The 27,902-nt window shown below is 39.0% G+C and overlaps 1 protein-coding gene across 5 annotated transcripts in view; it reads left to right on the top strand.

Annotated features, from left to right (window-relative positions):
- Positions 1-27,902, top strand: part of DCAF5 (DDB1 and CUL4 associated factor 5) — a 75,067-nt gene that overhangs the window by 20,691 nt on the left and 26,474 nt on the right. For all 5 annotated transcript variants that reach the window (XM_042791279.1, XM_042791280.1, XM_042791281.1 and 2 more), the window contains exons 5-6: positions 1,532-1,661; positions 19,764-19,977. In XM_042791279.1, the coding sequence (XP_042647213.1) occupies positions 1,532-1,661; positions 19,764-19,977 (344 nt within the window). The remainder of the gene's footprint in view (positions 1-1,531; positions 1,662-19,763; positions 19,978-27,902) is intronic.

The raw sequence follows: 27,902 nt of genomic DNA on the forward strand, positions 1-27,902 counted from the left end.
GTCTCTCCACTCAGCTAATGCAGGCCATTGCTTCTCAGTGGGGGCTGCCATTTTAATAACCCAGCCTTTTATGTCCCAGCAGGGGTCTGATTTGATGATGCAAACGTAGAGGTCAGTTTTGGTGATAAAGCTTATTTGGAGCTGCCAGCAGACCAACAGCAATCTCTAAAGCCTTTGGGCAGCCTGGCGGAACAAAAGTTTGCTCCTGTTCTTCCCTTTACCTCTACCTCCTATGACAATTAATAGCACCAGGGCACAGCCATGGTCAGAGACTTTTGTTTTGATCACTGCTATACGGCCACTACAGAGGGAAGTCCCTGTGTCAAAGCTTGTAACAGAGCATAGTAAGAGGATACAGATGGAGCAGGACAAGTGAATGTTAATTCTGTCTCGCTTGATGGGCAGTAGTTTCAGAAGGTATTGGGAATTTGGGAGGGATGGTTGTCTGTTTAACCATGTTTTATATGTCTTAATGAAAGATATGAGGAAAGAAAATGAAGTACCTGCTGGAGGTGCTTGTGGGGCTAAAGGTACCTGCACACAGTGGCTCAAATAAGGGCAGTAACAGAGTCTCCCAAGCACGTGAGCAACATGGTGGCTGCATCAAAGCAAACAGTGAATGGAAAAGTCTGGCATAATCCCTGGCTCAAAATAGGCATTGATTCTGGTTTCTTAGCTGAGTGAAAAAGTGGCAGCATGCCACAAAAGATACACACAACAAAGAGAATTAGACAGTGCCTAAAGCCATAAAGCTAGCAGAAAGATAGAGAAGAGAGTCAAGGCTTTTTCCTGCTCTTCATGGAGACAGCATTTTCATGGAATGAATAGGGCAGAGTAGCAGGCCAAACACAGTCTGGCTACACTAATCAAGATACAAGAGAGAGAGTCTGGAGGAGCATGTTTTTAACTCTGTGTGAACAGCAAAAGCCAACTGTTAACATTATTTATACAAGAGGAACACTCTTCTTGTCTACTTGTACAGCTGCTTGTACAGCTCTTAAGAGGTGGCAGGCCTCTTTTCCTCAGGGTTGGCAGCTTGCTTTGAGCTGAATTCCATACAAACTTATTTAACATTTTGTAATATTATTCTCCCATATAAGCAATTGCTGTTACGTCTACAGTTTGGGTGATCATCACTGGCTGTGGAAGCTTCCAGGCATATATTGCTAGGAAGCTGTCACAAGCCCTCCTTATTAAATGACCATTTGGTCATGCACCTTAAGAAGATTCAAATACTTGATCTTTGAGTGACTGATTTTTAACTCTGCTAACCTTCCATAAGCAAAATGGTATCTTGAAGTCCAGTATTCATCCTTTTCCATATTTAGACAAAGTTAATGTACATGTGGGTGGATTTTAAACGTCAGGTTTTATACTGCTTTGGATGTGTCAGCTTGAGAAATGGTTTGAACATGTCACCATATCTTCAGATCTTGTTATGCTGTTTCCATATGAAGCTGCCAAACCCATTGCATTGAACAGTTGTATGCACTGTTTGTTCTTATGTCTGAAATCTCAACTTTTTCAACAGAGCCCTTCTGCTTGGCACACTACCCATCAGCCTTTCACAGTGTGATGTTTAATCCAGTAGAACCCAGATTACTGGCTACTGCCAACTCTAAGGAAGGTGTGGGACTGTGGGATATTCGTAAACCTCAGAGGTATGATCTGGCTGTCCTTGTCTTATGCTGTGCTATTTCCTTCCCTTGAGAGGTGATTGCATGCCACACTTTTTTCCCCACCCCCCCCTTTTTTTTTTATTTAAGTCAGAACATACAATGGCAAGAAAAGATGCAGAACAAAGTTAACAGCCATGTTAGTAATGCTGAATTAGATTATTTTGCGTAATTAACTTTTTTCTTCATATGTACAATCTAATTTGATTTAAAATGGGGATATATCTTCAATGTTAAGGTAAGTGATTTTTTTTTTTTTTTTTTAGAAGCCTGACTGACCTCACCACTTCAGATTTAACTTTGTTGTGTCAGGTTCTCATCATTATATTTAGCACTGGTTTGCTAATACTGGAAGAAGCCGTGGTGAGCACTGCCTGGTTTTACAGTTTGTTTTTTCTACCCAGCTCAGTTTTCAGTGTCTGACTAGAGATTGTGGTCAAGGCAGCTTTTTATTCAGTGCTTAAGAGTTCTATATGACTTCCTGGATAATACAGACACCTGGATCATCAGTTTGACTGCATAGTGTACTTCCAGATTTGCATAGGATTTTAAACAAATTAAAAGAAGAGACTAAGTTTGCGGCATGAAGTGTGGTTAGACTGGGCTTTAAAGTAGACATATGCAGTGTCTGATAACAGTTTGACATGCATGAGGGATTAAGCTTCTGTTGAAGTCTTTTTCAGTCTTTCAGATTTTGAAAGTTATTTCCCTTTTTTATCATAATAATAAAAAAAAAATTTGAGCATCTCAAATAATTCCCCCACCCCCAACTTTTAAGTTTACATGTTTCAAGTTAAAAATGTAAGCATAGAAAGAATAATTTCAAAAAAGTGAAAAGAGGCGAAAACAGTAGTAGTTGTTTACAGTGCAGTAGCCTCAGCTGTTTAAAATCTGGAAGGGAGTTAGGAAGTTGCCTAAGATGTCTCCTCTTATCCGTGTCAAACTCTTTATGTCTAGGTCTTAGTAAGTGACTTTCTAACATCAAACTTCAGCATTTACTGGATAGAGGGAGAGAAATATAAGATGTTAGGGTTATTTTGCTCTTACAGACATGTTTCTTGGGTTTGTTTTTTTTTTTTTTTTCCTTTAAATTTTCTGTCATTTTAACTTCAATTCATGCCTGGTTTTTCCTTGTGAACTAATACGGACAATGTTGGCTGCTTCTTGCCAAGCCAGCTGGCCTCATTGGTTTTGAAGGATTCTTTGGTTTTCAGCTTCTACCTCAATTTTGTGATTTAAGAGCTTCTGCAAATTGAGCTGGTCTTGTTTTCAGAAGGGAGCTACACCAAAAACACGTGTCTCAGGAAATTTATTCTCAGAGTGTGAATATAGAAGGAATGATGTTGGTATAGCTTATATCAACAGGAATTCTATATGGATGCAAAATTTAGATGAAGTCTTTCACTTGAGTAGCAAAATGAAATTAGTGGTGGACTTGGCAGTGCTAGGTTAATGGTTGGACTTGATGATCTTAAAGGTCTTTTCCAACCTAAACAATTCTATGATTCTATTCTAGGTATCACTAAGGATACAAGCATTGACCCTGATGAATGCAGGAACAGATTATTTGAGTAAGGAATTCTCCTCTTACACATTTTAACAGCTGCTTTCTAATAGCAGAAATAGTGCCTTCTTATTTTTAGCTATTCTCATTATGATTTTGATTTCCAAAATTTTCTCAGCTTATATATAAAAGTGTTCATGAGCTATTGCTTGGGGTGGTAGCAGCTATCAGGTCATAGAAACTCAGAAGATCTCCAGTTTAAATAGTATCTTGCCTTCTTCCTCAGTCTTAACCACAAGGCAAAGTGCTTGCTGTGAGCTTGTTGGAGGCTACTGTGTGTATGGGCTAATAGTCTGTGCTCACACATTTAAGTACACACATCTTTAGCTGTATTGTGGCACTGTTCTTTCTAACGCCAAGTATAAAACAGCTATAACAGGATTTAACTGGTAATGCTTCTTTGCAAGTAATTTTTATTTCCCCAGGTTTAGCACCAGTATGAAAGACCTAGTCACCTTTTAATAAATCTGAATTCTACAGTCTTTTTCAATGGTGAAAAGGGAGGGGAAAGTGTTTCTTATGTTATAACCTCTGGGTCATCTTAAAGGCCTTGAATAAGCTAAATTGGTGGAAGCTTGTACACTTACACCGGATGGACAAGAGCTACCCTTTTCTGGTCCTAATCTGATCAAAGTAAATCTTTCCAATTAAAAAGCTAAATGGTGATGATTAAACATCATATCTTGCAACTACAGTGCTGAAATTCCAAGGTGGATAGCTCACTACACTTTTTTCCTGCATAGAAGAATGAGTGCAACACCCTTATTGCTACAGCTGGACTTAGGCTGTGTATACCATACAGCTGTTCTCAAGCACTGAATTGAAATGCACCTACCGGGTGTGGTGCATTGCGTCAAATAGGCACATGCTTCCTGCCTGCAGCCCACACCGCCCGGAGGACTCAAACAGGAAAGTGAAGGGTAAGAGACAGGCTGCTCCTTGCAGAGTAAATGCTGTTGGCTGATACTTAGACTCAGACTTGGGCTGAGCAAGCTGTAACTTAAACGAATGCAGGTGATAAGTCTACTTTCAGCTGCCATTTTTCTGTCACAGCCATCAGCTTTCCTCCTTTGCGTGCTCAGAGACGTGCCCAAGACACGGTGAGAAGGGTATGCTTGGCTGAGGGAAAGAAAGTGGTCTAAAGCACTCTGGTGCCACTGCATTTTGTTTGCAGGCAGCTCTCAGGAAATAGGACTCTTCAGAGTGATCTGTGTCCTTGTAGTGGGCTGCCAAAGCCAGAGTCCTTCATATTTAAATAAATTAGACTGAACTTTTTTAGTCTTTATTAAAGTAACAGAGCATTTGCCTAAAGTTCCACTGGTCTCTGCAGTTCTAGTATGGTAATCTAGAAATATGGAACTTGATTTTTAACAATTCACTTCATCTTATGAGGAAACAATTTTATTAATTTGTAGATCAGTTAAGATATAATCCTCACTCCAGTGAGGAAGTGGAAGCCAAAATTTAGATTTTGTATCTGTGGATTTTAGTTTGTTAATCACTTCTTGGGAAAATACACCATTAACTTAATTATCAGGGGAATTTTTTTTTTTTTTAAGGATGAAATAATGCACATAATGCTTTAAGTACTTGGGATAAACTTTACGTAGAACTGAAGTTGGTACATGAGGGAGTTTTTATATATTTTTCGTATTAATAATAAAGGACACAAAATGTAGAAGTGTTTTGGCTGGTGAATTTTATAGACACAATGGTTTGAACTGCCCTGAAATTCTCCATAATGTACTGATGAAGAGGAAGCTGCCTGTGTAACTTATATGGCAGAACACTAGCACAGCAAAGAAGGGCTACTGCATCAGCTGCTTTCCTCACTGTCAAAAAAAGTATGATAATGGTGGAAATCCTTGCTTCTCTACAGGTTTGTAGCTCTCTTTTATACTGTCATCCAAGAAAATGTAACACTGCCTGAGGTGTAGGAAAGATGAGGGAATAGAGGATCTGGGTGGAGGATGCAATGTGGAAGTATTAATTTGCTGGGAATGTTGAATAGCACAATATATGTAACTACAGTATAAAATAGCTAGATCTGTCTATTTCTTCCCTAGCCTACATTTTTATTTCTGTTGCAGCACATGAAGCTCAGTTGTGAGGGACTTTATTTTATGCTGTAAACTGTCAAGGGAAAATCCTTCTTTCCTTCAGTATTGATGTAATTCATAATATTATGGCCACTGTGGGAGTTTCAGTCCTGTTCCACCTGTGGTGCTAGCAGAAATGACTGGATCAGGTGAACTTTAGCTGTCTTGTCACTATGTGTGGTAGTGAGGTTTTGATGAGGGGTTGAATGGATAGAAAGAAGGGGATGAAATGTAGATGCTTTTAGATGCTTGCTGTGGATTGCTAAAATAATAACTTCCAGTGAGTTAAGAGGGCTGCAACAGTCCTCCACTATAGGCAAGGTGAAATGGTTATATGTAGTTACTAATTTGCTGCTAGCATAACACTTCATTTCTCCCAACTACTGTCCTGTTCTTTGTCAGCTCTCAGATGGAAGCAGAGTTAAGCTGATGCAACCACTACTTGGTTTGGTTTGTAACTGGAGATTGTTCTGGGGAATCCTGCTGCTGCTCCCCTGCAAAATCCAGAAAGTGAATGAAAAGCCTGGGATTCCAAAGACTTGCTGTTTGTGGCCAATAGCAGTTCTGTAGCTAGTAGTACCTTCACATAACATGTATTACAGCCAACAGCACTGGTGTGGTAGTACTCTGCAGATATAGGTGAAGTTTGATAAACCTACAGGATTCAGCTGGCCTTCACTCGTTTGAAGAGGATCTGGCTTAATGCTGAATTTCTGGTTTTAATCAGTAGAGGCTCCTCAGGTGAGATATATTTTTTTCTTTAACTTTGTTCAGCTTGATTATGCACTGTCAGAAAAGGGGTGATTTGCTGTTAACTTCTAAACTTGTATGGCAGTCAGTGGAATACGGGTAATTATGCAGTTTTAAAATAATAGCTCTGAAGTTTCAAAATCTTGAATGGTATAGTGATATCCTAGTAGGTTAGAGAATTCAAATACAGATTCCATTGCTTCTCAGAAACAAATGAACCGCATCTACTTATTTATCCAGAAAATCTGATGAGAATTTTTATGCCAGAGTATTTTCCTCCAAAATACACATCTCTTCTCCACTTGGTTTATAGGAGAATAGGAGAATTTGTCCTCTAGCTTGCTGTTACATGCCTCCAGCCAGGACACTGGTTTTATCCTCTTATTTGATGAGGCAACACTAAACACCTCTACAAATTAAAAATATTTTTAGGGTTAGAAAAAAGTCCTGATTGTGAGATTTTATTCATATACTGTGAAATTGGTTAACTTTCTGATGGGAAGCTGGGAGTGCTTTATGCTTGGCTACAACAGTGAAGATGGTAATTGAAAAGCCAGCATTTCTTGGCATGCATGGGGAAGTTTAGAGACAGTTGCACAGCTCTGAATTGTGAAAAGTTTAGCTCATTTCAAATAGTCATAATTTGATTAGTCTTGGTGACTGAGTCAGGATACAGAGGTGGATTCATTTTGCTTTTACCCCAAGTTCATTCACAGCTTGATATCAAGTCTGTCTCAGACTTAGTGCAGCAATTTGAGTTTCTCCCCTTCTCTCCCAGTATACTAATAAGATATGAATGTGGTGGGCTGGCTCCTCAAAAATAGCGTATGAAGCACGGTTAAAACAGAAGTAACGTAAATCCGGCATGATTATAAGTTGACTAGTGATTCTGGAAATCTTATTTTTCTATTTTTAGAATGTGCGAGTATTGCCATTCTTTTGGGTGGATGTTAAACTGAAACCAACTGTATTGTTTCTTTTTTAAAAACAGTGCAATCAAAAGCTCGATTGTAGTCTTGTTACTGAGGCTGTTGTAAGGCACTCATACCACTAGATGGGGTCTGGAAGTTGTGCGTTTTTAAAGAATATTTTAAAAGGCAAGTCTGTGCATCTTAAACTGTTTACAATAAAATATGTATTGCAAATATGTATTGTTACAGAATTGCTGGGGGCAACTCAGCAAGTCATTTTTCAAGCAACGACTATGTAACTCCAACTATTTTTAGGTACTTATGTTCTCCCTTCTTCCCCTTTTCCAGGCAGCCCCATGCCCATCTCCTTCATTTTACTGAAATCAAAAGGCTGCTTTTTTCCTGAAAAAAATATGATTATCCTCTTAATTCTTTCTTTTCCTATGTTCCCCATCCCCCTGTTACATCAACTAATCTGGAAGTTTTTGAGATCAAAATTATTATTGGCCCCTTCTATTAATGACCATCACATACTTTTAAACTGGTTTTCACACTAGAAAAAGACTGTTCACGGAAGTGTGTTCTGCTTATGATGGGAGTGTTGAGCCAGTGCTTTTTACACAGTGGGATCCATTTGCGTGGCCAGTTCAACCGTTAAAATGCTAAGTCTTTGGTGAGTATAAGAAATAAATATCTCAGGGCATTTTTGTCAGCCTGGGTGGGCTTATCTAAAAGCTCCCAGGCCCTCATTCCTGCTATGTCCATGGCACTATTTCTGTGCTTGACCTGGTTTTTGAGCCAACTTATCAGGCTTAGAAGTTAGAAAACTAGCATGGAAAACTTTGTAGCTTTTTGATGGGATAGCAAGTTGAACTAGGTTCAGGAAAGGCCCAGTGAACAGCATGGATGATGGAGAAGAGAGAGGGAGGCCTGTAGGTCTGAGGACAGAAGATAAGAACAAAGCGACACCTTCCTCATTTGAGGAGCAGTGAACTGTTCAATAAGTTCAGCTGTTTGTGGCATTACTATTTTACTTGCTTCAGTTGCTTTTGCTTATACTAACTTTCTCCTTTTTTGTCTCATCAGCGGGTTCATTACAAAGTAAACAGACTTTTTACAAAGTAAAAGAGGTGAAACATAACCAAAGCTGGGGGTGATTTACCTTCCAAGTCTGCCTGTTTCATGAGAATAAATAAGCAGGGAGTGTTTCTGCTCGACACTTGACGTTTTATGTTCCTGCAGTACAACCGTGTTCCAGGACACATCTTGAGTTTTGACCTCTGGGAACACTTTTGTCCCCTGTGCTCAAGTACTGGATTCAAGCTCTGTTTGAAGGAGAAATGCTTACATGTGGTAGATATTTTCAAGATGCTTTCAAAAGTTCAGGAGGCCTGTGCTGTCTGTGTAGTTAAAAGTCGATGTACCCAAAAAACCCAATCATGAGTTTAAAAAGTCCTTCCCCACCAGAGCAAACCTGGTATCCCTTGGTGACTGTAAACTTTATGGCATATTTTAAAAGCTAACTTGGCTGAGGAGTAAGAGCAGTTCAGAGCTTTTTTTTTAAGTAAACTTTTAAAATTCACATTAAATGGCTATTTGTGTCTGAAAAAACACCAATCAAGAAGGCTTTCTTAATGGACTTCAAACTTAACATCAGATTTGCCTCCTGCACTGAGAATTCGGAGGAAACACACTCCCAAGCTGTGGATGAGGAATACCTGTTTGTGTAGACATCAGTAAATCACTTAGTGATTAGCTCATAAATAGTCAGCAAAATACAGAGCTGGAAGTTTCTTCTTTGTAATAGACTGACTAGATCCAGGGGGATCTTGAGGGAGGATTCTCCGTAGCATGTTTATGGATGTCGGGGGATGTTGATCCTGCCAGTGTGTGGAGGACTTTGAAGGACATGGCTGTACTGTGCTGCTGGTCTCCAACTGGAAATTGTTCTCTAAAGTCTTTATTTTGAACAGAGCTTTTTCTGCCAAGCGCTAATTTTTAGGTAGGTGTTCAGCTTGTCCTGCAAGAAGACACAGGCCAACTCTTACAACAGTGTACTGAATGTATAACTTCTGGTCCAAATCTGTTGGAAATCTCAGGTACTCAGTACTTCTGAAAGTCTAGTTCTTGGCTCCTGTTTGCCTTATAGTTTCACTTGTTTCAATTAGTTCACAGCCTTTTAAAGACCTGATGAGTATTGCCTTCTTGTTTCTGGATCAGTGGTCTCTGTTGGCAGGAGGAAAACACTGGAGGTACTACTTCTTTGTACAGAGGGGTATGGAATAACTCTGTACTCATAGTCATCTAAGGATGTAGAAGTTTGCAGGTGGTTTATGTTAGATTGACATGCTGACATGTAGTTGGAAAAGCTGGATTTAAGGTTCACAAGTCCTTTGTCAGTTTTGAAATGAAGTGGTAGCTGCCAGAACTACAGGCCATTTGAGGACAGTTCTTCAGAATTTAGTTAGATGCATGTCAAATAGACCATCTTTGCGAGAGAGGTCTAAGTATTACCTCTGAATTAGAGGCAGGGTTTATTTTGTTGGTTGTTTTGGGTTGTTTTTTTTTTTTTTTTTCATTTTTTGATGGGTGGGAGCACAGGGGGAAGGGAGGAAGGGGAGATAAGTATTTGCAGCTCTGTACCACAGGTGTTATTTATAGCCTGTTGCATAGAGAGGACTTTAGAAAACCTGTGTGGTGATGTGGAAGGTATTCTAAGGTCATAAAACCAGCATCATAACTGAGTCCAGGTACATAAATCTGGGTCTCCAGTGGTTGCCAGTTTTAGTTTCCAGGCTCATACCTTCAAGGTATTTGATCCTTAAAGATCACACCAGAAGAACAGAGACAGCAGTTATTTTCTGAGAAGTGCTCATGCACACACTGAGTTTTATCCTTCTAGCTTACCTTCCTGAGCTCACTCTAAAAAGTAGCTGTTGCCTGGTTTTATCTGTGTGTTACAAAGTCGTCTGCTATGGTGGCTGAAATACTGAGCTTCTGGAAGTGTAAGTGTGGGATTCAGTATCGTTGACTGTGTTGCAGGGGATATTTATCCCAGGGTTAGCCACAGGGTTTGCTTCTGACAATCAGTTTAGTGAAGTTCAGGGCCCTTTGGAGGCTAGAACTGGTGGATTGGGAATTTTCTTGAAGTAGCATCTTTGGTTGTAATTGTTTTTTTCCTTGTAGGTTTTTAATAAGGTGTTACATGACGGATGGCTACAGGAGTGGGATGGCAGGAATAGTATGTGGAGATTGAAGGTTTTTCTATAGCTGTTCTGCATTTTGACCCTGCATGTACAGGAAAAAAGCTTGTGATTCTAATCACTTCTAATGTGTGTGCTTTGGGATTGCCAAAGCCCCTGCAGGTGGAGGAGTCCTCTACATCACTGAGTTGGCAACTACCTGTTTAAATTTTTTTAGTGCAATAGAAGTGTGCTGCATGTTTCTGTTTGGAGACCTTTGTCAGTCCCGCTCTGAGCAGAGCACTGTATTAATGAGTGCAGGGAAAAAATGTGTATATCTTGGCAACCACTTTTTCATTGTCAAGCTTATCAGTTAATTTCTTTCACTTCCCGGTTGAACCATTTGTTGGGAATTTTGGCTAACTTTATGCTGCTTAAAGTAATTTATCTAGGTTACAGTATAACAAATTTTAACTGCTATTTAGGCACTTACTAGTATGGGTCAACCACACCACCTCAAATAGTTCAAATAACTATTTGTCTTCTCTTGCAGCTCAGGAAATAGAACTCATCCCACACATTTACCAGCCTCATTTGGTTTGCTTCTGTGCTACTGAGGTAGCTCAGCTGATCTGTCTCAACCTAGAATTTGAGCTTCTCCTGACTAGGTCCAACTTGGCATACTTGCATAAAGTAACAGAGAACCTAAACTTAGATTTTTTTTTTTTTTTTTTTTTTTTCCCATTATATCTTAAACATTCATTTCAATGTCATAGAAAGTGAGCTGGTTGTTGCTTAAGTTCATTGGGATTGGAAATCTTTAGGATGTGTTGAAGGACCTTTTGAATACTAATGATATCTGGGGGAATGGTATTTTTGGGGCTGTTTTTTGACTTTTCCTTGTTGTAAGCATAAATAAATCTCCGAACTGTTTGCCACGGGTTGAGCCAAAATCAAATTACTGTTAGGAATACCTAAGGTAGTCTCCTCTGCCTTCCTAGGAGGGGGCCCCTGAAGAAAAAAGGGAGTACTTGCAAATAAGCCTTTTTGACTTTGGGCAAAGAGAGGTGGTGACAATCCTTAAGGCTTTAGTCATGATGATGGCTTAAGTTTTATTTCTGCTGGGAAGAGCACTTTCCTGCAAATGGACTCCTTTTTTGTGGTTGCTACTTTCAGTCAGTTGATGCTTTTTTTTCTCTCTTCCTTTTAAAGACAGAAGTGCTGCACAAAAGTTGCAAAAGATAGAAGAAATCAGTGAATTTATTGCTGAATATTTTTTACTTTAAAGGAAGCGGTGTTTTTCTGTTGCTGATGGGAGCACCAACTAATGGATAGTCTAGAAATATTTAAGTGTGCAAGTCTGCTAAATACTGCCTCTTGTTCAAGTGTGTGAAGCAGGTGCTGTAGTCTCTTTTTCTCACATTTATGTCTTATCCTTATTGCAGAAGTAACTAGGATCATACGATAGGGAGGGCCCTCTCACTTAGCTTCTGTTTTAGGTGTACACATTCCTTATCTCATGTGCAGTCCTGCTTTATGCCTGACCTTGTCAGCCCCTCTTGGGATAGAGAGTTTAGCTTAGCTTTTTCTATATTTAGGCTGGTACCCTTCCTGTAGTGGAGTGTATTCAGGTTAGTCCACTGATTTGCAGATCTTTGAAGATTTTTTTCAATGATAGAATGAAAGATTTTTGACTTTCCTCTAGCATCTCCAAATTTGGTCAGACACAACTGACTTTTGGAGTATGGACGTTCATATAATAATGTGTATTGTTAGTAGTTCAGCTTTTAATTCTTTGTTTTTCTCAGACAGGGTTATGGTGACTTCTGTTCAGCTTTTCCTGTCTTAATTTAGTAGTTTTCTCCAATTTTCATTAGGTTAGATCATGCAATCCATTGCAGATAGTTAGCATTCCATATGCATGGGGATGTTCTGATTTGAAGATTAAATTTTTTTCATACCTACCAGCATCCCCACACTAGCCCTGGTTCTGGCCAGACACTTTATGCCTGATACTGTCCCTTTGCTCTGTGGGATCCAGCTTGCTCCCAGAAGCAGTAGTAGTATTCAGGTTTATCATTTTCAAGAATGTAAGTAGCTTTATGCAATCAACAAGAAGTCAGGAAACCTGGGTTTGTTTCACAGTGTTGGGTAGGTCTGTTGATTGACCTCTGTTGCCCTCAAATTTTCCTGTATCAAGGAATGGGAATACTGCATACTTCAAAAGCCTCATGATGCTTAGTCTTTTTGTTAGCTTTGAAATTCTCTAATGCACAGGTCTTTCTAAAGCAAGAATTTAAAGTGCAAAGTATTGTCCTTGAAATGCAAATTTTAAAAGTATAAAATAGTAATCTATTGTTCAAAAGAAGCTGGGATTTAATGGGTTTTTGTAGCCTGCTTTCTTAAGGAAATAAGTCTGTGATCATCTGAGCCTTGCCCTAATCACCTTTATGCCTCATTTCAATGAGGAGGGAATTAAAATGAGGAAAGGAATTAACAAATACCATTTTATGTTTAAAAAAAAAAAAAAAAAAAAGAAAACAAAATTTAAAAAAGAATATTGGTGACAATACAAGGGAGATTCTCTTAGTGCATTTACTGGGAGAACATTTGAAATGCTAGTTCAACCCTGTTGTAAGACAAGGGAAATAATCTTTGAAACATCAGTCCCTGGGAAACTGTGCTGGAACCAACTTGCTGAGACCAAAGTTGTGTGTGCAGTTGCATTCAGTTAGCCTTACATGATAATTTCTATTCATCTTTTACCTATTAGAGGCAAAAGCTTTACTGATACAAGACTGGATTGTGCTTCTGCAGGAGCTGCTTGGATCGTGCCTCTTTTCCTGTCAAAAGAAAGGCCTACTTTCTTGTTGCTGCTCTTTTCTTTAACTTCATCTTTTATAGCTTTGGTAAATAAAAATTCATGCAGCTTTGCTAGAGAAAAGAAGCGGGGTGAGTGTATGTATATTATTGGATGAGAGAACATATCTGTGGCTGATGTTACACAGCTTTCCTAATTCAATACAAGAATCACAGCACAGAATTGTGTGTAGGAAAAAATGCTTCATTAGGACTGCACTGTTGATACCTGGCTGATTTTGTATAGACATTAAGGTGTGAAAATGAATTTAGTCTTCAGGAGGAATTACTAGCTTTTACACTCAGACTTGGGTGTGTGCTTCATTTTGGAAACAGCTCCTGTTCCTTCATTTGGCCTAAAGGTCATCTTCCCATGCCATGTCCGGCTGTATTTGCATCTTCTCTGTCTGGTTATCTGATGGAACCTACTCCTTTGTTTTTTACTGGATTCAGCTGAGCAGTGTTCTTTCTCACAGTCTGTACTTCATCCTACAAGGTACTATTTCTGAACAGGCTGAATAATGGACTTTGACTGTAGAATTTAAGGATTAGAAATGGAGGAAAATGATCAGGTGATTTAGCTAGCTTGCTTGTGGTTGTTGGACAGTTGCTCTTTACTGTAATGGCAGAGGTAAGTCTTAAGTCCTAAAAGGATAAAAGTAATACAGATGAGGGGGAGAGTTTAGTATACTTTATGCCTCTGCTCTTGTCATCTTCCCCAAAATACTGAAATTCTGTAGGTTTTTTCCTGTGAATGAAGGCAGAATAAAGGAAAACATAATGCTTTCTGGACAACTGCCTGAGATCCCTGGTGGAGCAACATTAGCTTTCAGTGGTTCAGTTAGATCATAAGAGCCAAACCACACAAGCCTTTGCTGTTACAAGGTCTGACGGCTTTGGGTACGTAAATCTGGTAATGTTTGACATTCTTAAGGCTCCAGATTTTGAAGTCAGCTATCAGATAAGAATCTCTTTTATTAAAAAAAAAATAATAATAAATTATTGCCCTCCTGGTTTGAAGAGGAAGGTGGTGCTTCTGTTCACCTTGGAGCTTGCCACACATGAAAGTTGATTAATGATGGAGCATTCCTTTTTATACTAATTTCTGACCCTAACAATAAAGAGCAGGAGGAATGACACGTTCTTGAACATGCAGAATCTTCACCCTGAGTTCTCTACTTTTCCAGCACTGGTGAATGCAGTTGATTTTACTTGTGTTCTTTTTGAAGACAAGCAAAGGTGTTTAGTTTTGCTAACAACACACAGCCTTTATTTTATTTGGTTATTCTTTGAAGTCCAAGCAAATAGTCCTTACTTCCTCTTAAGGATTCTGGGGGATGTAGTTCTTGAAGAGAGTTCTTGTAAAGGTGGTGAAATTGTCAGGAATAGTGATGGCAGAATTTAGAAAAATGAGCATGTTACTGAGAATAATAAAATCCTGAGTATGGCTTGTGTGCCTTTTTAATCTTAAGACCCTGATAGACTTCCCATTTAACACTTCTGAATACATATAGAGAAACACTATATATTTTGACACAGCTTACCCGCTTTTCAAATAAACTGTCCTGAGATTTCTCAGACTTGTAATCTAGTTTAATTAATGTGCACACTTTTTTTTTTTATCTTGTATTTAATTTTCTATTATTGGTTAATTTGGCTCTTTATGGGTGTTTGCTGCAGACTAAATAAGAATTATGTGTGTTTTTACACACACAGAATAACTTTCTTGAAAACCCAAACCTTTCTGCAGTTTTCCAGGCCAAGATTCTGTTTGCCAAGTTTCACTCCAGTTCTTTTTGCACAGTTAGAAGTTCCTCAGTTCTGTGGTTACAGAAATGCTGACACACACAGTTGTATGCCATGGTGTGTATTAGTTACGAGCATTCAATTCATTTTTTCCTTTTAAGGTCATTCTTTCATTAAGTTAGTTTCATACACTGCAGTTTATGATATCAACGCTTTCTCCCTTCCTTCCTTCCTTCTTGGGAAACGAGTGTCATTTAAGAGGGAGGACAGTGTCTGTACTGCAGTTCATTGTCAGATTTGTGGCTTATCAAGAGAAGCTATTCAATGGTTGTATTTAATGGTTCTATTTAATGCTGCCATGCATGCTGCTTTTATTTTATTTCTACCAAGACACTGATCTTCTCTCAGTTTTCATGGCCACTGTCCTGTTGCCAAGCTAACTTTTGAATAGTCTGGGTTAAGCTTATGTTACCACTCAGGCAGTCGACTTTTCAAAAAAGGATAAAACAACCCCTTTGTTTAGAAAAGGAGAGAGGGGAGGAGAGGGAAATGCTTGCTTCAGGTATAGACTTTTTCTGCAGATTCTGAGTGCAGTGAGACAACTTCTTCCCTCACCCCTCTAGCTGCCAGTAGAAATGGATTTATTTACATTAGTGGTGCTACTCTTGGATTGAAAGCCTTCCATTGTTTGGCTGAGCTGATATTTAGTTAACACTTGAGTGCTGCCTGTGTGCAGCATACCCAACTACAGAAATGACCATATTGTACATAACTGTCCATTCTCTCCCTCTTCAGGCTCCCTCCAGCTCCAGCATGTGTGTTTGGATTGTAATGTACCATCCGTGGGCTAAATATTTCTCTTAATCATACAAGATGACTTTCTAAAAACTCAGAAGTGCATGTGTCTGTCTCTGTATTGTTTCCAGAACTGGTAGGCAACATCAGCATTCTGTGGCTGGCTGGGTGAGCCAAATTTGGAAGCAGACTAAATCCCAGAGTAGTCTGGGTCTGGATTCATAAAGATAATACTTCTGGCAGAAAAGGCACTCATCTTGGTCAGAGGTGGCCTTTTAGGATTGTCTTCAGATCTCTCTCTAGCTGCCATGGTCTGTAACTTCAAGAGGAGAGCGTTGCTTTTAGTCTGGTGCATCAGTAAACTTTTTAGTAACTGTGAGAAGGTGTTGCCTCTGAAGTTCCTTTGCCGGAGCATGCAATATGGAGCAGGCAGAAATGACAGTTCTAACATGAGCAACATATCCAAGCATGTCTACATTGCCCCACATAATCCTGTGTGAAAAAATTCAGAAGTAGCACTGACTGAAGGTACAGAGCAGCACCATGATGCAACCAGGAAAGTGGAAATAGTAATTGGAACACTGAACAAGCTTAAACACAGCTCTCCCCTTCTTCCCTCCCCACCCCAAAAAAAGAAAAAGAGCAAAAGCTGTGGTACTGATTAGTTTGAAGATCTTTAGAGCTTCTTGATTCAGACATTATCTTTAGTACTGATGACTATTAGTACTGGTTTAATAATTCAAAAAACAACATAGCTTCTTTCCCCCAGCTTCTTTCTTGGACATGGCAGACTGCTTCTTTGCTGCACTTTTGATGGAGAGGGAATACTCTATAAGACATCTTGGGCAATAACTATTTTTTTTCCTAAAGCCTGCATGGTTGTTCTATAATCAGCGGAATTTTATAATGGAAGATAGTGAAGTCTTGGGGTTCCTCAGTTTTAAATACTGCTATCGTGCATTGCCTGCAGTAGGAGGCAGAAGAAGAGAGATTTCTCAAATAATTTGTCCTTTTATTTGTGATCTAGGTTCCTAGCTTTTCCACCAAGGTGGAGCCATGAGCTGCACACCCTCCATGCCACCCCCACATGTTGTATTTGGCCACATCTCTCAGATGTTCTTTCCTAGGAGTAGAGAGAGAACAAATAGTTCTCCTCTGGGTCAGCAAATGGATGTTGGGGGGGGGGGGTGGGGGGTGTGTTTGGTGTCAGTTTGTCTCTCTTCATCCCCACCTAACTACCTGCTGCCTCTTTTTAAAGCAAAACACTGTGCAGTTAATCTAACAAATCCTTTCAAAAAGGCAGAGAGGAAGCAAGAAAAAGACAGGAGGGTGGGGAAAGCAGAAAACCAGTCTTGTGATTAATGCAGCAAAATGCTTCACTGGTGGCTAGAGAGTCTGATTTTTGGGGACAGAACTGAGGCAAGTGAAGAAAGTCATTGTCATGTTGCTCTTACATATGAATAGCAAATGGCTGTTATAGCATTTCTTTCTCTATCAGCCAAACAGCCTTTTTTATTAGCGTGAGGTTTGGGTTTTGTTTAGTTTTTCTTTTTTCTTTGTGCCAAATGTTCAAGGAACTGCAGCACAAACTATTTCTATTACATGTGTGGCTGAATTGTGTGGAGTGAGAGTATGAGGATGACAAAATTGTGGGTCTTTGAGGGATCTTAAATATGCAGCTCTTTAATTCTAGATTTCTTATGTGTGTATATGATAATAATTTCTGAAGTTCTAGCCTGCCTTTCTTCATTTAATTTCTGAGGTAAAATATTCTTTTAGATCTTTGTTACACTAAAGTTACTGAAACACAATACAGAATTCAACTCCAAGAGGTGTTTTCTTGGATAGCTTTGACCACTGTAGGAGCTTAATGAAAACATCTATAAGCAGAATGGAAGATAGTTTAATATTATACTACTATTACTATGAAATATAATCTCTAAATATTTCAGATAGGGCATAATAATAGTAACCATGGAAACTGCTTGAAGATTTGAAAGGATGGGGCATCTGGTAGGCTCGTTCACTTGTAGGCAGGAGAGAATTCTGAGTTGTGGTTCAGATTGAGGAGGAGAACTGGTAGTAAGGAGAGGAGCTAATGAGAGGGGTTTAGTCATGGCGCAGCGGTGGCTGCACCTTAAGATTAAGTCTGGTTGGTACATGTACGTTATGGTGTTCTTCTCCATAGTGGAGAACTCCTATTTTTATAGAAAAACTGATCTTTCTTAGCCAAATAAATCTGGGCTTATTTCCTCTGCTTGTTTTTTGAGTTAAGGTTTTAGTTGGTTTTTGCTTTTTATTTTCTTGTTTAATTTTTGTGGTGGTGGGTGGTTGGTTGGTAGTTTTAAGGAAGTGGAAACTTCCATAAAAAAAATTTCTGGCTTACACAAACTGATCAGGAGAGGGGGAGGGGGGAAAAAGTAATGTGTGTTTTGGGGTTTAGACCTTTTTTGTTGTTTGTTTTTTTTGTAGCACCTGAGTATTTTGAGCTGGCTCAGTACCTTATTGATCTTGAACAGAAACTAGGACTGATGAGGGAGATCCTAAATCCTTGCCTCAAAGGTTACAGTTTCTAGTATTAAATTTTCTCATGCTTTTATTAAAAACGGTAAATGCTATTAAGAGAAGCTCAATGGCTTTGCCTAGGAGAACACACACACATGTGAGAGAGTGGGACTGTTCATGCTGATACAGGTGTTCAGAAGTTTTGGTGCCCAGCTTGAAGCTCTTACTAGTTGTCTTTGAAACTGTGACTGCTGGTTCCTTTGTGGCACCCTGACTTTGTTCAGTTCACAAAGTCTGTGTATGTGAGAGCAGTGTATTTCTAGTGCATTCTTTATGTGGAGTCTTCTATTTTCTTTTTCATTTTGTTTAACTCTGGCTCAGGAACAATGGTTTTTTAACTTTACAGTATCTCATGTACTGATGCATGCTTCAACCTGCATGGAATGTGGTTTACCATCCATGTGGAGTGACTCATTTTTCACGAATGTTGGGGCAGAGGGCTACCTCAGAAAGTATAATGCATTAAAATTATGAATAAACTTCCCTCTAGAATCTGGAAATTATGTGCTGGCATGCCTTTTCTGGTCCAGAAGGTGCGTAAAAGTCATAGCTTTTAATAAGATTTGCTGGGGATTGCCTAAAACCTGTTAACAAAAGATCAAGCTCTAGTATTGCTTATGGAGGTTTCAGTGATCATTGAACAAAAAAGGGATAAAATGTCTTCCTTCTTTGTCTCCCTTTCCATACACACAATCATTTCAAGTACAGGGATTGAATTAAGTCTTTGAAAAGAACAGTTGAATTTCAGGTATGCTTTGATTATCTTTAGGTTCCTGGATGGAACAAATTCTGTATTACTGTTTTAAAGAGAGAGCCTGGAAACTTGTGACCCTTTGTTTTTATCTTGTATATGCCAGTATGAACTGATACAAATACTCCAGCTCTGATCATACAGCCCTATATGGTACAAGGAAACTAGCTAATTCAACCACATGAGAGTTTTAGGTAATAGTGTCATGTGGGATTATAATTGTCTTGCCTACTTGGCAATATTTTTAGATGAAGCAGGTTTGAGATTCACTGACTTATTTTAGCATTTCTTGAAATAACTTGTTAGAAAGATGGCCTTTTATTTAAGACAGCTGGAACTGGTTGTAGAGTTCAGACATCCTCTGATGCCCCCTGTAGAAATGTAAATAGAAGCAGAAGTGAGATAATGGTCAGAGTATCTACAGTTGGAGAAAATGCCATCCGGTGCCAGAGTGGGGGGCTGGTGGGATTCAGGCACCAGCTGAGCAAAAAGAGCTGAGTGCTGATAGGGTCAGTCTCAACTGCAGACATCCCAGAAGCACAAGAACAGCCTTTTTAAGGCTAAGGCTAGTCTGTGAGACTTTGCTCCTGTGCAGGAAATGTATCTGTTGTTAACAAAACTACTCTCAGTCTTTAACTTTGCTCTTCTGAAGACTTTATAGTCTTAGTATTTTGATGGTTTGTTTTTCAGGTTTTGAATCAAGGTTGTTCAGGAATTGATGCTTTGAAGCAGAAACTGTATAAGATTATAGTTTACTGGGCTTGTTTGTTGGAAATGACTCAGTAATGTTAAAGAGAGTTTTGTCTTTAAGTAGTTCAGTTCATATGCACAGCCCATCTCATTTGTTTCCTCTGTCTTTCTGCAGTTCCCTGCTTCGCTATGGTGGAAACCTCTCACTTCAGAGTGCCATGAGTGTCCGGTTCAACAGCAACGGAACCCAGCTGCTGGCACTGCGTCGGCGCCTTCCCCCAGTCCTCTATGACATCCACTGCCGGCTGCCTGTCTTCCAGTTTGACAACCAAGGGTACTTCAACTCATGTACTATGAAGAGCTGCTGTTTTGCAGGTGATCGTGATCAGGTAATTAGCAAGCAATGCTGTCCAGAGTCTCCAGAGTTTCCATGAGTGCTTGAAAACACCTCTGTAAGGTGTTTTTTTTTTCTGATTCAGGACATAAACCAGGAGGCAGGACACCTCAGAACTGTTTTGCAATGTAGACTCTGAAGGAAGAAAAACATGTACCGAAGCATGTGATAAATTGATAAATTTTCCCTTTTGTTTGATGTGATCTAATACTTACTTGGAAGGTGATATTCACAAGAAAAATATTTGCAGAGGCTTTTTAGGTCCAGTTAATATGATTCTAGAACCATGAGTAGATAGTATTATCTACATATGATAAGGAAGCATCTTCCTTTCATTTAAATACTGCTATTGAGTGCAGTACAGGCAATTCCACACAACATGAAAATTGTGGATTTATAGAGTTGTTGATTCTTACTTCAAATTATATTGTTTCTCCTTTAATACTATACTACTGGATCAGGTTATAGGTCTTTATAGTTCAGTGCTCTGTAAGTGGTGATAGCAGGTGGTTATGAAGGAATAGTTTGTTACTTCACTGAGGCAGGACTCTGTCCCTACTACTAATCACAAAGAAATAGGTCACACACAAAGTGACTAACAGCAGTTTGTGTGATTCTAGATCTGGATATTGGTTTTGCACAGCTGTATTTAGTAACCACTAACACTGTTTAAAGACAAAAAAATGTATTTTCAAGCCATAATAGCATAGAACCAACATCTGAAAATTTCTTTGTGGTTATCAAGAAAATCCCTGCAGTCTGAATTTCATCATTAATTCTATTGCTGCTGCTGCAGGAGGCAGAGTTGAGCTTCTCTCAGACTGCAAGTAGGAAATACATTTGTCGCTAAACTTGAGCAGTGTTGCTGAGTTTACATAGCGTTTGGCAGGAGGAATGTGAAAATGCAGTAACAAAACTATCTTAGAGTAGTTTACTATATAGAATGGACAAACACATGTATTGTTTAAGAATAAAACTTCTGGTAATTTGTGGTCCATTATTTAGTCAGCCTAAAGATGACACTCCTCTCTGGAAGTCAGAGTAGACTGGTGTACACTCTGACATGTAGTTTAGCTTCTCATCTGCTACTGAAGATCTAGATAAAAGCCTTTGTGTCTTTTGTGCTTTCTAAGCCATTTTCTTATGGGTATGGTGTTATTTTAACAGGAAGAATATGGCTGCATTTTTTAAAAACTTGATATTCTTTTGGCTTGATGGACTTTCTGTTTAGATAAGTAGCAGCACATAATGCTACTAACCAGTTGGAAATCAGAGCAAAAGACATTTATATTCCTTTCTAAATGCTGTAAGAAGCTAATAGGGAAGATGAAGTTTAATATGGAATATTAGAGAGATGTGGAATTTGACATTTAGATACCTGCTCATACTCATCCTCTAACTGGAAGGAAAAAGATAATGAAGTTGCTGAAAATGCCAAGATAGATGTTCAGCTGTATATGTCTGAAACTGTCCAGTTACGCTCAAGTTCAACTGATCTAAGATTGTCAACACTGTGGATAGTCCTTAGGGACTGCATTTTACAGAGAAGCCAGTTCCAATTCTAGATGTATATAGAAAAGGTTAGAGTTGGAACATACTGTAAGATACACAAGATGAATAAAAAAAATTTACAGTACTTTTTGAGTTTTACCCTTCTGTGCAACTAGTATGTTTTTGCTTTTTGGTGAGTTTTGTGAGTATGAAATAAAGTGTACAAGACTCCTTGCAAATCAGAATTCAGCCAAAAAAAAAGTAGTAAATCTGTTTCCAATTTAATCTAGTTCCAGTCCCCTCTCCCATTCAATATTGCTGTCCTTTGCCTTAATAAAGAATGTCTTTCATTCTAGATCCATTCAAAGTGATCTTCATAGAATTCCTTGCTTGTATTTCCTTGTAAGATCAAAACTTTGTGTGGGCTAAGGCTCATTTGAAGGGATCTAAGGATAAGAAAGTTGTGTTCAAATTATGAGTGGCACTTGTGGTAGGAAGACTTCTTCAGAAATTTTCTCTCCGTGCACCTCTGATTTTCTCCATCTTCAATTTTTCTTTTGATCTTTATTAAACTGATGACTCAATCTTTTTTTCTCTTTTAAGCCGTCTTAAATTGTTAGGTTTTAATACTTCACACAGAGCCTAGTAATTTAAAAATGTGACTCTCCTGTGTTCAAAAACTATTATGTGTCGTCTGCACAGTTAAGTCATCCAGTAAAGTTGCATTTAGATTCTATATTTTAACTCTAACACGAAAGGGATATCCTTAACTCATAAGCGCTTAGAATGCGGTTGCATTGGAAAAAGTGAACTGCTGAGAGGGAGGTTTCTCTTATCCAGCAGAGGTGATGCAAGACCTCTCACTGATTCAAATTCCTAACCTGGCAGAAGCATTTACTTCTTTGTCTGGGTTAATGACTTATATTGACTCTCAGAGGGCTCTGGCAAGTGTTTGAATGCAATATAAGGAAGGGATCAGAGCGTGGGTGAGAGATGGAAAGATGGCCTTTCAGCACGGTGATATTCAGCTCCACACAGAACTACAGCCTTTCCTAATCTATGAAGTTTGTACATGGAAAGTAGTTTACTCATGGGAAATTTTCCTTTTAATCATGATCATCAGGGTTGAAAAACCTACAACTGTTAGTATCTTGCATTTGGAAGTTTGCTGTAACACAGTGGTGGAAATCTACAGAGAAGGTAAATAACACCATGTTCCTTACGGAGCTGTTGGGTTCTAGTGTGGCAGAAATTGATAGAGTCTGAGTTGCAAGCACACAATTTAGGAGTTCTCCTAGAAGTCACCCTTATTTTAAGAAATTAAATATTTAAGTTCCCATAATGATCAGACGTGTTATTCTTACTTTCACAGTGTATTGATTGGTTTGTCTGATGGCAGTTAGGCTCTGTATACTAATCTTTTCTCAGTATTGTCTTTTTAGTGCCCACAGATTGAGAGGTTCTCAATAGGACTTGAATCCAGAACTCCTTCACTTGTGACTGGAGGGGAGCCTGCTAACAGCAGGTGTGCAGTGATCTGCATGCCAGCTCCTTTTATCGAAGCATCTGTGATGCAAGTAGATTGAAACCTCTTAACAAAGAGTGAAATATCATTAATGCTTTAAGGAACAAAACTTGGAAATAATCACCTGTTAACCCCATTGATTATTTTTTCTTCAAGTTTAAAAAAACACATTTGGAAGTGCTTAGATGGTTTTGAGTTGTTGCAGGTATTTTGGATATGTGGGTTGTAGCGCAAGCTAAGTGACAGGGATCTTGGAGGATGAACAGTTTTGCTGCTTCTTTTTGTGTCCTTACAAACTGTTGTTCTCCTCCAAAAGCATTATTGCCCTAGTCCTTGTGAACCTGATTTGAAAATCAGCTAACAGTGTATGCAGTCATTTTTCCAAAAAATGCCACAGACTTTTCTTCTTTCTTACAACTACCAAAGCTTGAGAGGTAATGTTTAGCAAGTGTTTTATTTGCACCCATTTAAAACAACTTCATTTGCTCCTCTCAGAACTCTGTCTTTTTGTCCGTGTCATGAGTTATAATGACCTCAATCACGAGACCTATTTTTATTTTCTTTGTAGGAGAGCTCTGATGTTGGTGGATAAACACATTCAAAATTGTATGCTATTTATGTTATCCAGGAGCTCACTTGAGTCATACAGCTGTGGAAGGGAGGAAGGGTAAGATATAGGCTAGATGGATCAAGCATGACTCTCAGCTGCCCACTTCCTCTGGCTATAGAGATTTATGTGAGAGCGTAATTTTTCCATCCTTCTGGTATAGACATCCAGGCCCAGAATTTTAAAGGCAGTTTGTTTATGCACCTAACTCCCACTGACTTTATCCTAGTGTGCACAAGTGTTTGTTTACATACAAATCATAAAATGTGTGAGAATCTAAAGTTGTGTCAGGGTACTGGGGGAGTTTCCATTCTTCTTGTCAACATTAGAACTTGGGAAATGTTTAAATACTAAGGATTTTTACTTGATGGACTGGTGTGGAAAGTATCTTATTGAATCTGAGGATACAGGAAGTATTGAAGGGCTTCAGGTGCCCACATGCATTTTTAAGTGTAGGAGCCTCAGGCCATGTTGATGGGCAGCAGCAAAAAAGACCCACTAAAAAAAAAAAAAAGGCAAAACGCAACCCCCCCTCCAAACTAGACCAAAAGTTTTTCTTGCTCAAGACTTGTTGCCCATGTCATAATGATGAATGCTATCAGCTTACTCCATTTTTTTCACTATGCAGATAATGTGAGGCTCCATAATGCTTGTAAAATCAACTGCCTGTTGCCCGCTTTAAAAAAGGCGGGGGTGGGGAGAAATAACTTGAACCCTGTGAATCAAACAAAAAGTGTCTTGACTCTGGCATGCCCTCAGACATTACGTCAGCACTCAGCCTTTTCTGTTGACATTACGCTGGTATAGGAGAGTTTCAGGAATGCACTGCTCACCGTACTGCAGACTGCTCCAACTCCCTATAAAGTTACAGCCTTCATTATGTTGAAGTCTGTGTGCTAAATAGCCCTGGTTAGGGACAGCCCAGTTTTTAGCATTATTACATGAATGTAACCCTTCTAAGAACAGGATTAGCTGTATAGGTGTCAGGGCTCTTACGTGGTTGTGCATTGCCTTTGTAAAGAAATGGAACTTTTTTTCTGTGTTGTTCTTTGTGTCATCTAACTTAAAGGCCATTTATCTCAGGAAGTAGTACTTACCAATGTTCAGCTTTAAAACCGAAAAAGAAGAAAGGGAATTATTCTTCTAAAGAATATATTGTGAGTTTCCTGTGCACACAAGACTTCTTAATGAATAGTAGTTTATTGCAGTCAGCATTTTTTTAATATATGAAAAGCACTCAGTGTGCGAATATGTTGCTGGCTTGGATAAAAAGAAAATCAGTGTCTTACTCGGTCTTCAATTGGCTTCTTCCGAGAATTACTGATGAGGTTGTATTTTGCTTTTTAACTTCATGTAAATGGAAGTTTAAATCACAGCTATATGCATAACATTACGTACATCTAAAATAGATACATGAGTAATTAATCTGGCTATGAAATTATTTGTTTATTTCTTCCCCATTGCTTTTGGTAATTGACATGGGAGGGTCATACTGAAAATGACTCTTCAGAGTCAGGGTCTTGACAGAAGGGATTCAGAATTTTCTTTAACGCTTCATATTCTGATCACCTCTTCTTCCATTCCCCAGGGCATCCTGCCAGCCCCTTTCCCTGTCTCCCTTCTCTTCTGCATTCCTGTAAGGTCTTGGGAGAGGTTTTTAGACCTCTGGACAGTAATGCATTAGCCCAAAGGAACCTGTACTGAGGCTAAATTCTGGTGGAGTGTAACCCTGACTCAGGAGACTTTGAGGTTTGCAGGGTTCACGTTCCTTGTAGTGCTTCATAGGAGATCTACGGTTTAGTAGCATCCCTTTCAGGAGTAGGGGGAGGCAAAGGAAGGGAGAATGAGCAGGAATGCGCTGCTAAAGATGACACGATGGGTGCTGCACTGACAATGTTTCTTGTTGAGCTGTTAAAACTAGTCCTTGTCTAGATGCTGAAAAAGTGACTGAATCCTGGAGGATTTTGACTGATAGCATGTTTGATTTAATGTGTATTTGAAGAAAGTCAAGTAAAAGATGGCTGAAAAAGACAAAATAGAGCAATTGGGGTATATGCAGTTTCATCCATGTACAGAAGAGTCCCCTTCATATGCTCAGATAAACTCATCATCTTTCTTTGGAATGTAATAGGAATATTTTCCCTGCCATAGAAATCCACAATAAGGGGTTTTAAGTTGCTTTTGTTCATGAATAAAATTACTGTTACAGCCTTTCTGCATGGCAAAAAGGCAGTTGTAAAAATGTTGATGGATTGTTCCCGATGACAATTCTGTAAGCATTTAAAACTGCCCCCACAGAGCTGGCTGTTTATAAGATTAGGGATTTAGGGAGTGGGAATACAGATTTTTTGGCTTTTAATTTTATGTACTAGAAGCAATTTGTGTTTCTTCAGTCTGCTGTGTCACAGCTTTTCTTTTTTCAGTTCATGAGATAGGCATGTTTCTTACTGAGGAACAAAGTTTCTGTTGTAAAAAACCTTTGGATGTACCTTCTTGATTCACAGGCCGAGATGGGAAACTTTTAAGCTTTTTTTTTGTGCCAGTTTCAACCTTACCAAAAAAGTCTCAAACAGTACAGGTTGTAAGCTGCTGTCCTGGCTAATGTGAAAAGACGTCTGTTTTCAAAGCAGATGTGTTTCTAAATACCACAGTGCTGTGAACCCTAGTTGCAATTACTCTTTAGATTTGTTAAATATTGTACAAAAGATACTATTTGCGCCTCAGAATTTATTACAAAGCAGAAGGTAAAAGAATGTATAGGTATCCTTTGTTGTGGCTAAATGGTTTTCTTAACCATGTGTTCCAAAACACATTTCAGAAATAGCTTTCCCAGTTATGTTTCTTCTTACTTCAGGTTTTGTTGTTGAGAGACAGTCGTGGGCCTGCACGAGTGACTGCTCTTTATGTTCTCCCAACTCTACATGCTGGTTAACTGCCTTGGGGAGAGGAACTTCTTAGTTGGTAACAGTAAGAGCCTTTGAAAGAAGAGGCAGCCACTCTGGCTGGGGTTGTAGTCTGAAGGTACAAACAAGGCAGTAGACCATTGAGAGGGGAGGTCCAGTACTTTACTTGGGCTGTACCGGCACCCACCTGACCCCTATCGAAGCTGGCTGAAATACATAAATGAGAAAAAATATACTGAATTTCAATTTGCATGGGATTTTACTGTTCTAGCTACTGAAACAGACCACTGCTGTGTCACGAGCACTGATGTTGGCACAAGGGATGTAGGTGGGAACACACCTACTGAGGAGGTCAGCAGATGATCATTAGAGCAGCTTTTTAAGCTGTACTCAGTGGGAACTCTCTACTAAAAGCCTAGATTCATCAGTATAAACGTAGCAGCTCAGCAGAAGGATCAGGAATTGCAGAGATGGAAATAATTGACCAATTGACTATTATTTAATTCTTAATAGTTTAAGGAAGGGAAAGGAGTTCTCTGCTCTGTGGGAGATCTTGTGTTTTCTTTTATTCCTCTGATATTGCCTATTGCCTATCTCAGACAAGCTGTATTATCTTGCTGATTGCTTGTTTGTTTGCTTCTTGTTGCTTTTTGAGTAGGAAAACGTCTTCTCCTTCATAAATGCGTCCTTACATTGTTTCTCCTCTGGTCAGTGAGTACTCTTAACTGTAGAAAGATGATTTGAAAACAAATCTGTGGGTTTTCTACCTGCAGGAAATGCAGACTTAACACTAAGTTCTAATCAAGTGGTCTATTAAGTATCAGTCATTTCTTAAAAATGGAGAGAATAACAGGGGAAGTCTCATTTGTAAGGGAGATATGTAGGGCAGTCTTGGTATCACAAAAGGCCCAGAAACAGCCATTTAAAAAAAAAAAATCGCAGGTATTCTGTTAAACACTTTTCATGCAAAATATGTAACGTATAGCAAGACTTGTGTTCATGGTTGCAATATTTTACATACATATATACATACAAGCATACAAATATATATGTGTATATGAGGTGACATTTCTTTTTGCTTTTCTTTATTTATAGCTTGCTTTCTTACGCCTTTGAGAAGTAGATGGTGGTGATATCATTTGGACTTTGCTGGGTTCAAGGATGAGTTCCTGCTTGGGTTTCCTGATGTTTAGTACAAAAGTGTAATTATGGTACTCCTCTGCTCTCAGTGGCTACTTACAGGGTCTCTCTCTCTCTCTTGTCTGTGTGGCTGCCTGTTTGTAAAATAATATTTCTAGGCAGTCCATAATTCTGGAACCCTCAGGTGTTCTATCAAATTTGAAATTGGCCATTGGACTTAAAAGTTCTTGGAGATAGAGAGATGCCACAAACAA

Source organism: Tyto alba, unplaced genomic scaffold (genome assembly GCF_018691265.1).
Source record: "Tyto alba isolate M040663 unplaced genomic scaffold, T.alba_DEE_v4.0 Super-Scaffold_18, whole genome shotgun sequence".
Classification (NCBI taxonomy): Eukaryota; Metazoa; Chordata; class Aves; order Strigiformes; family Tytonidae; genus Tyto; species Tyto alba.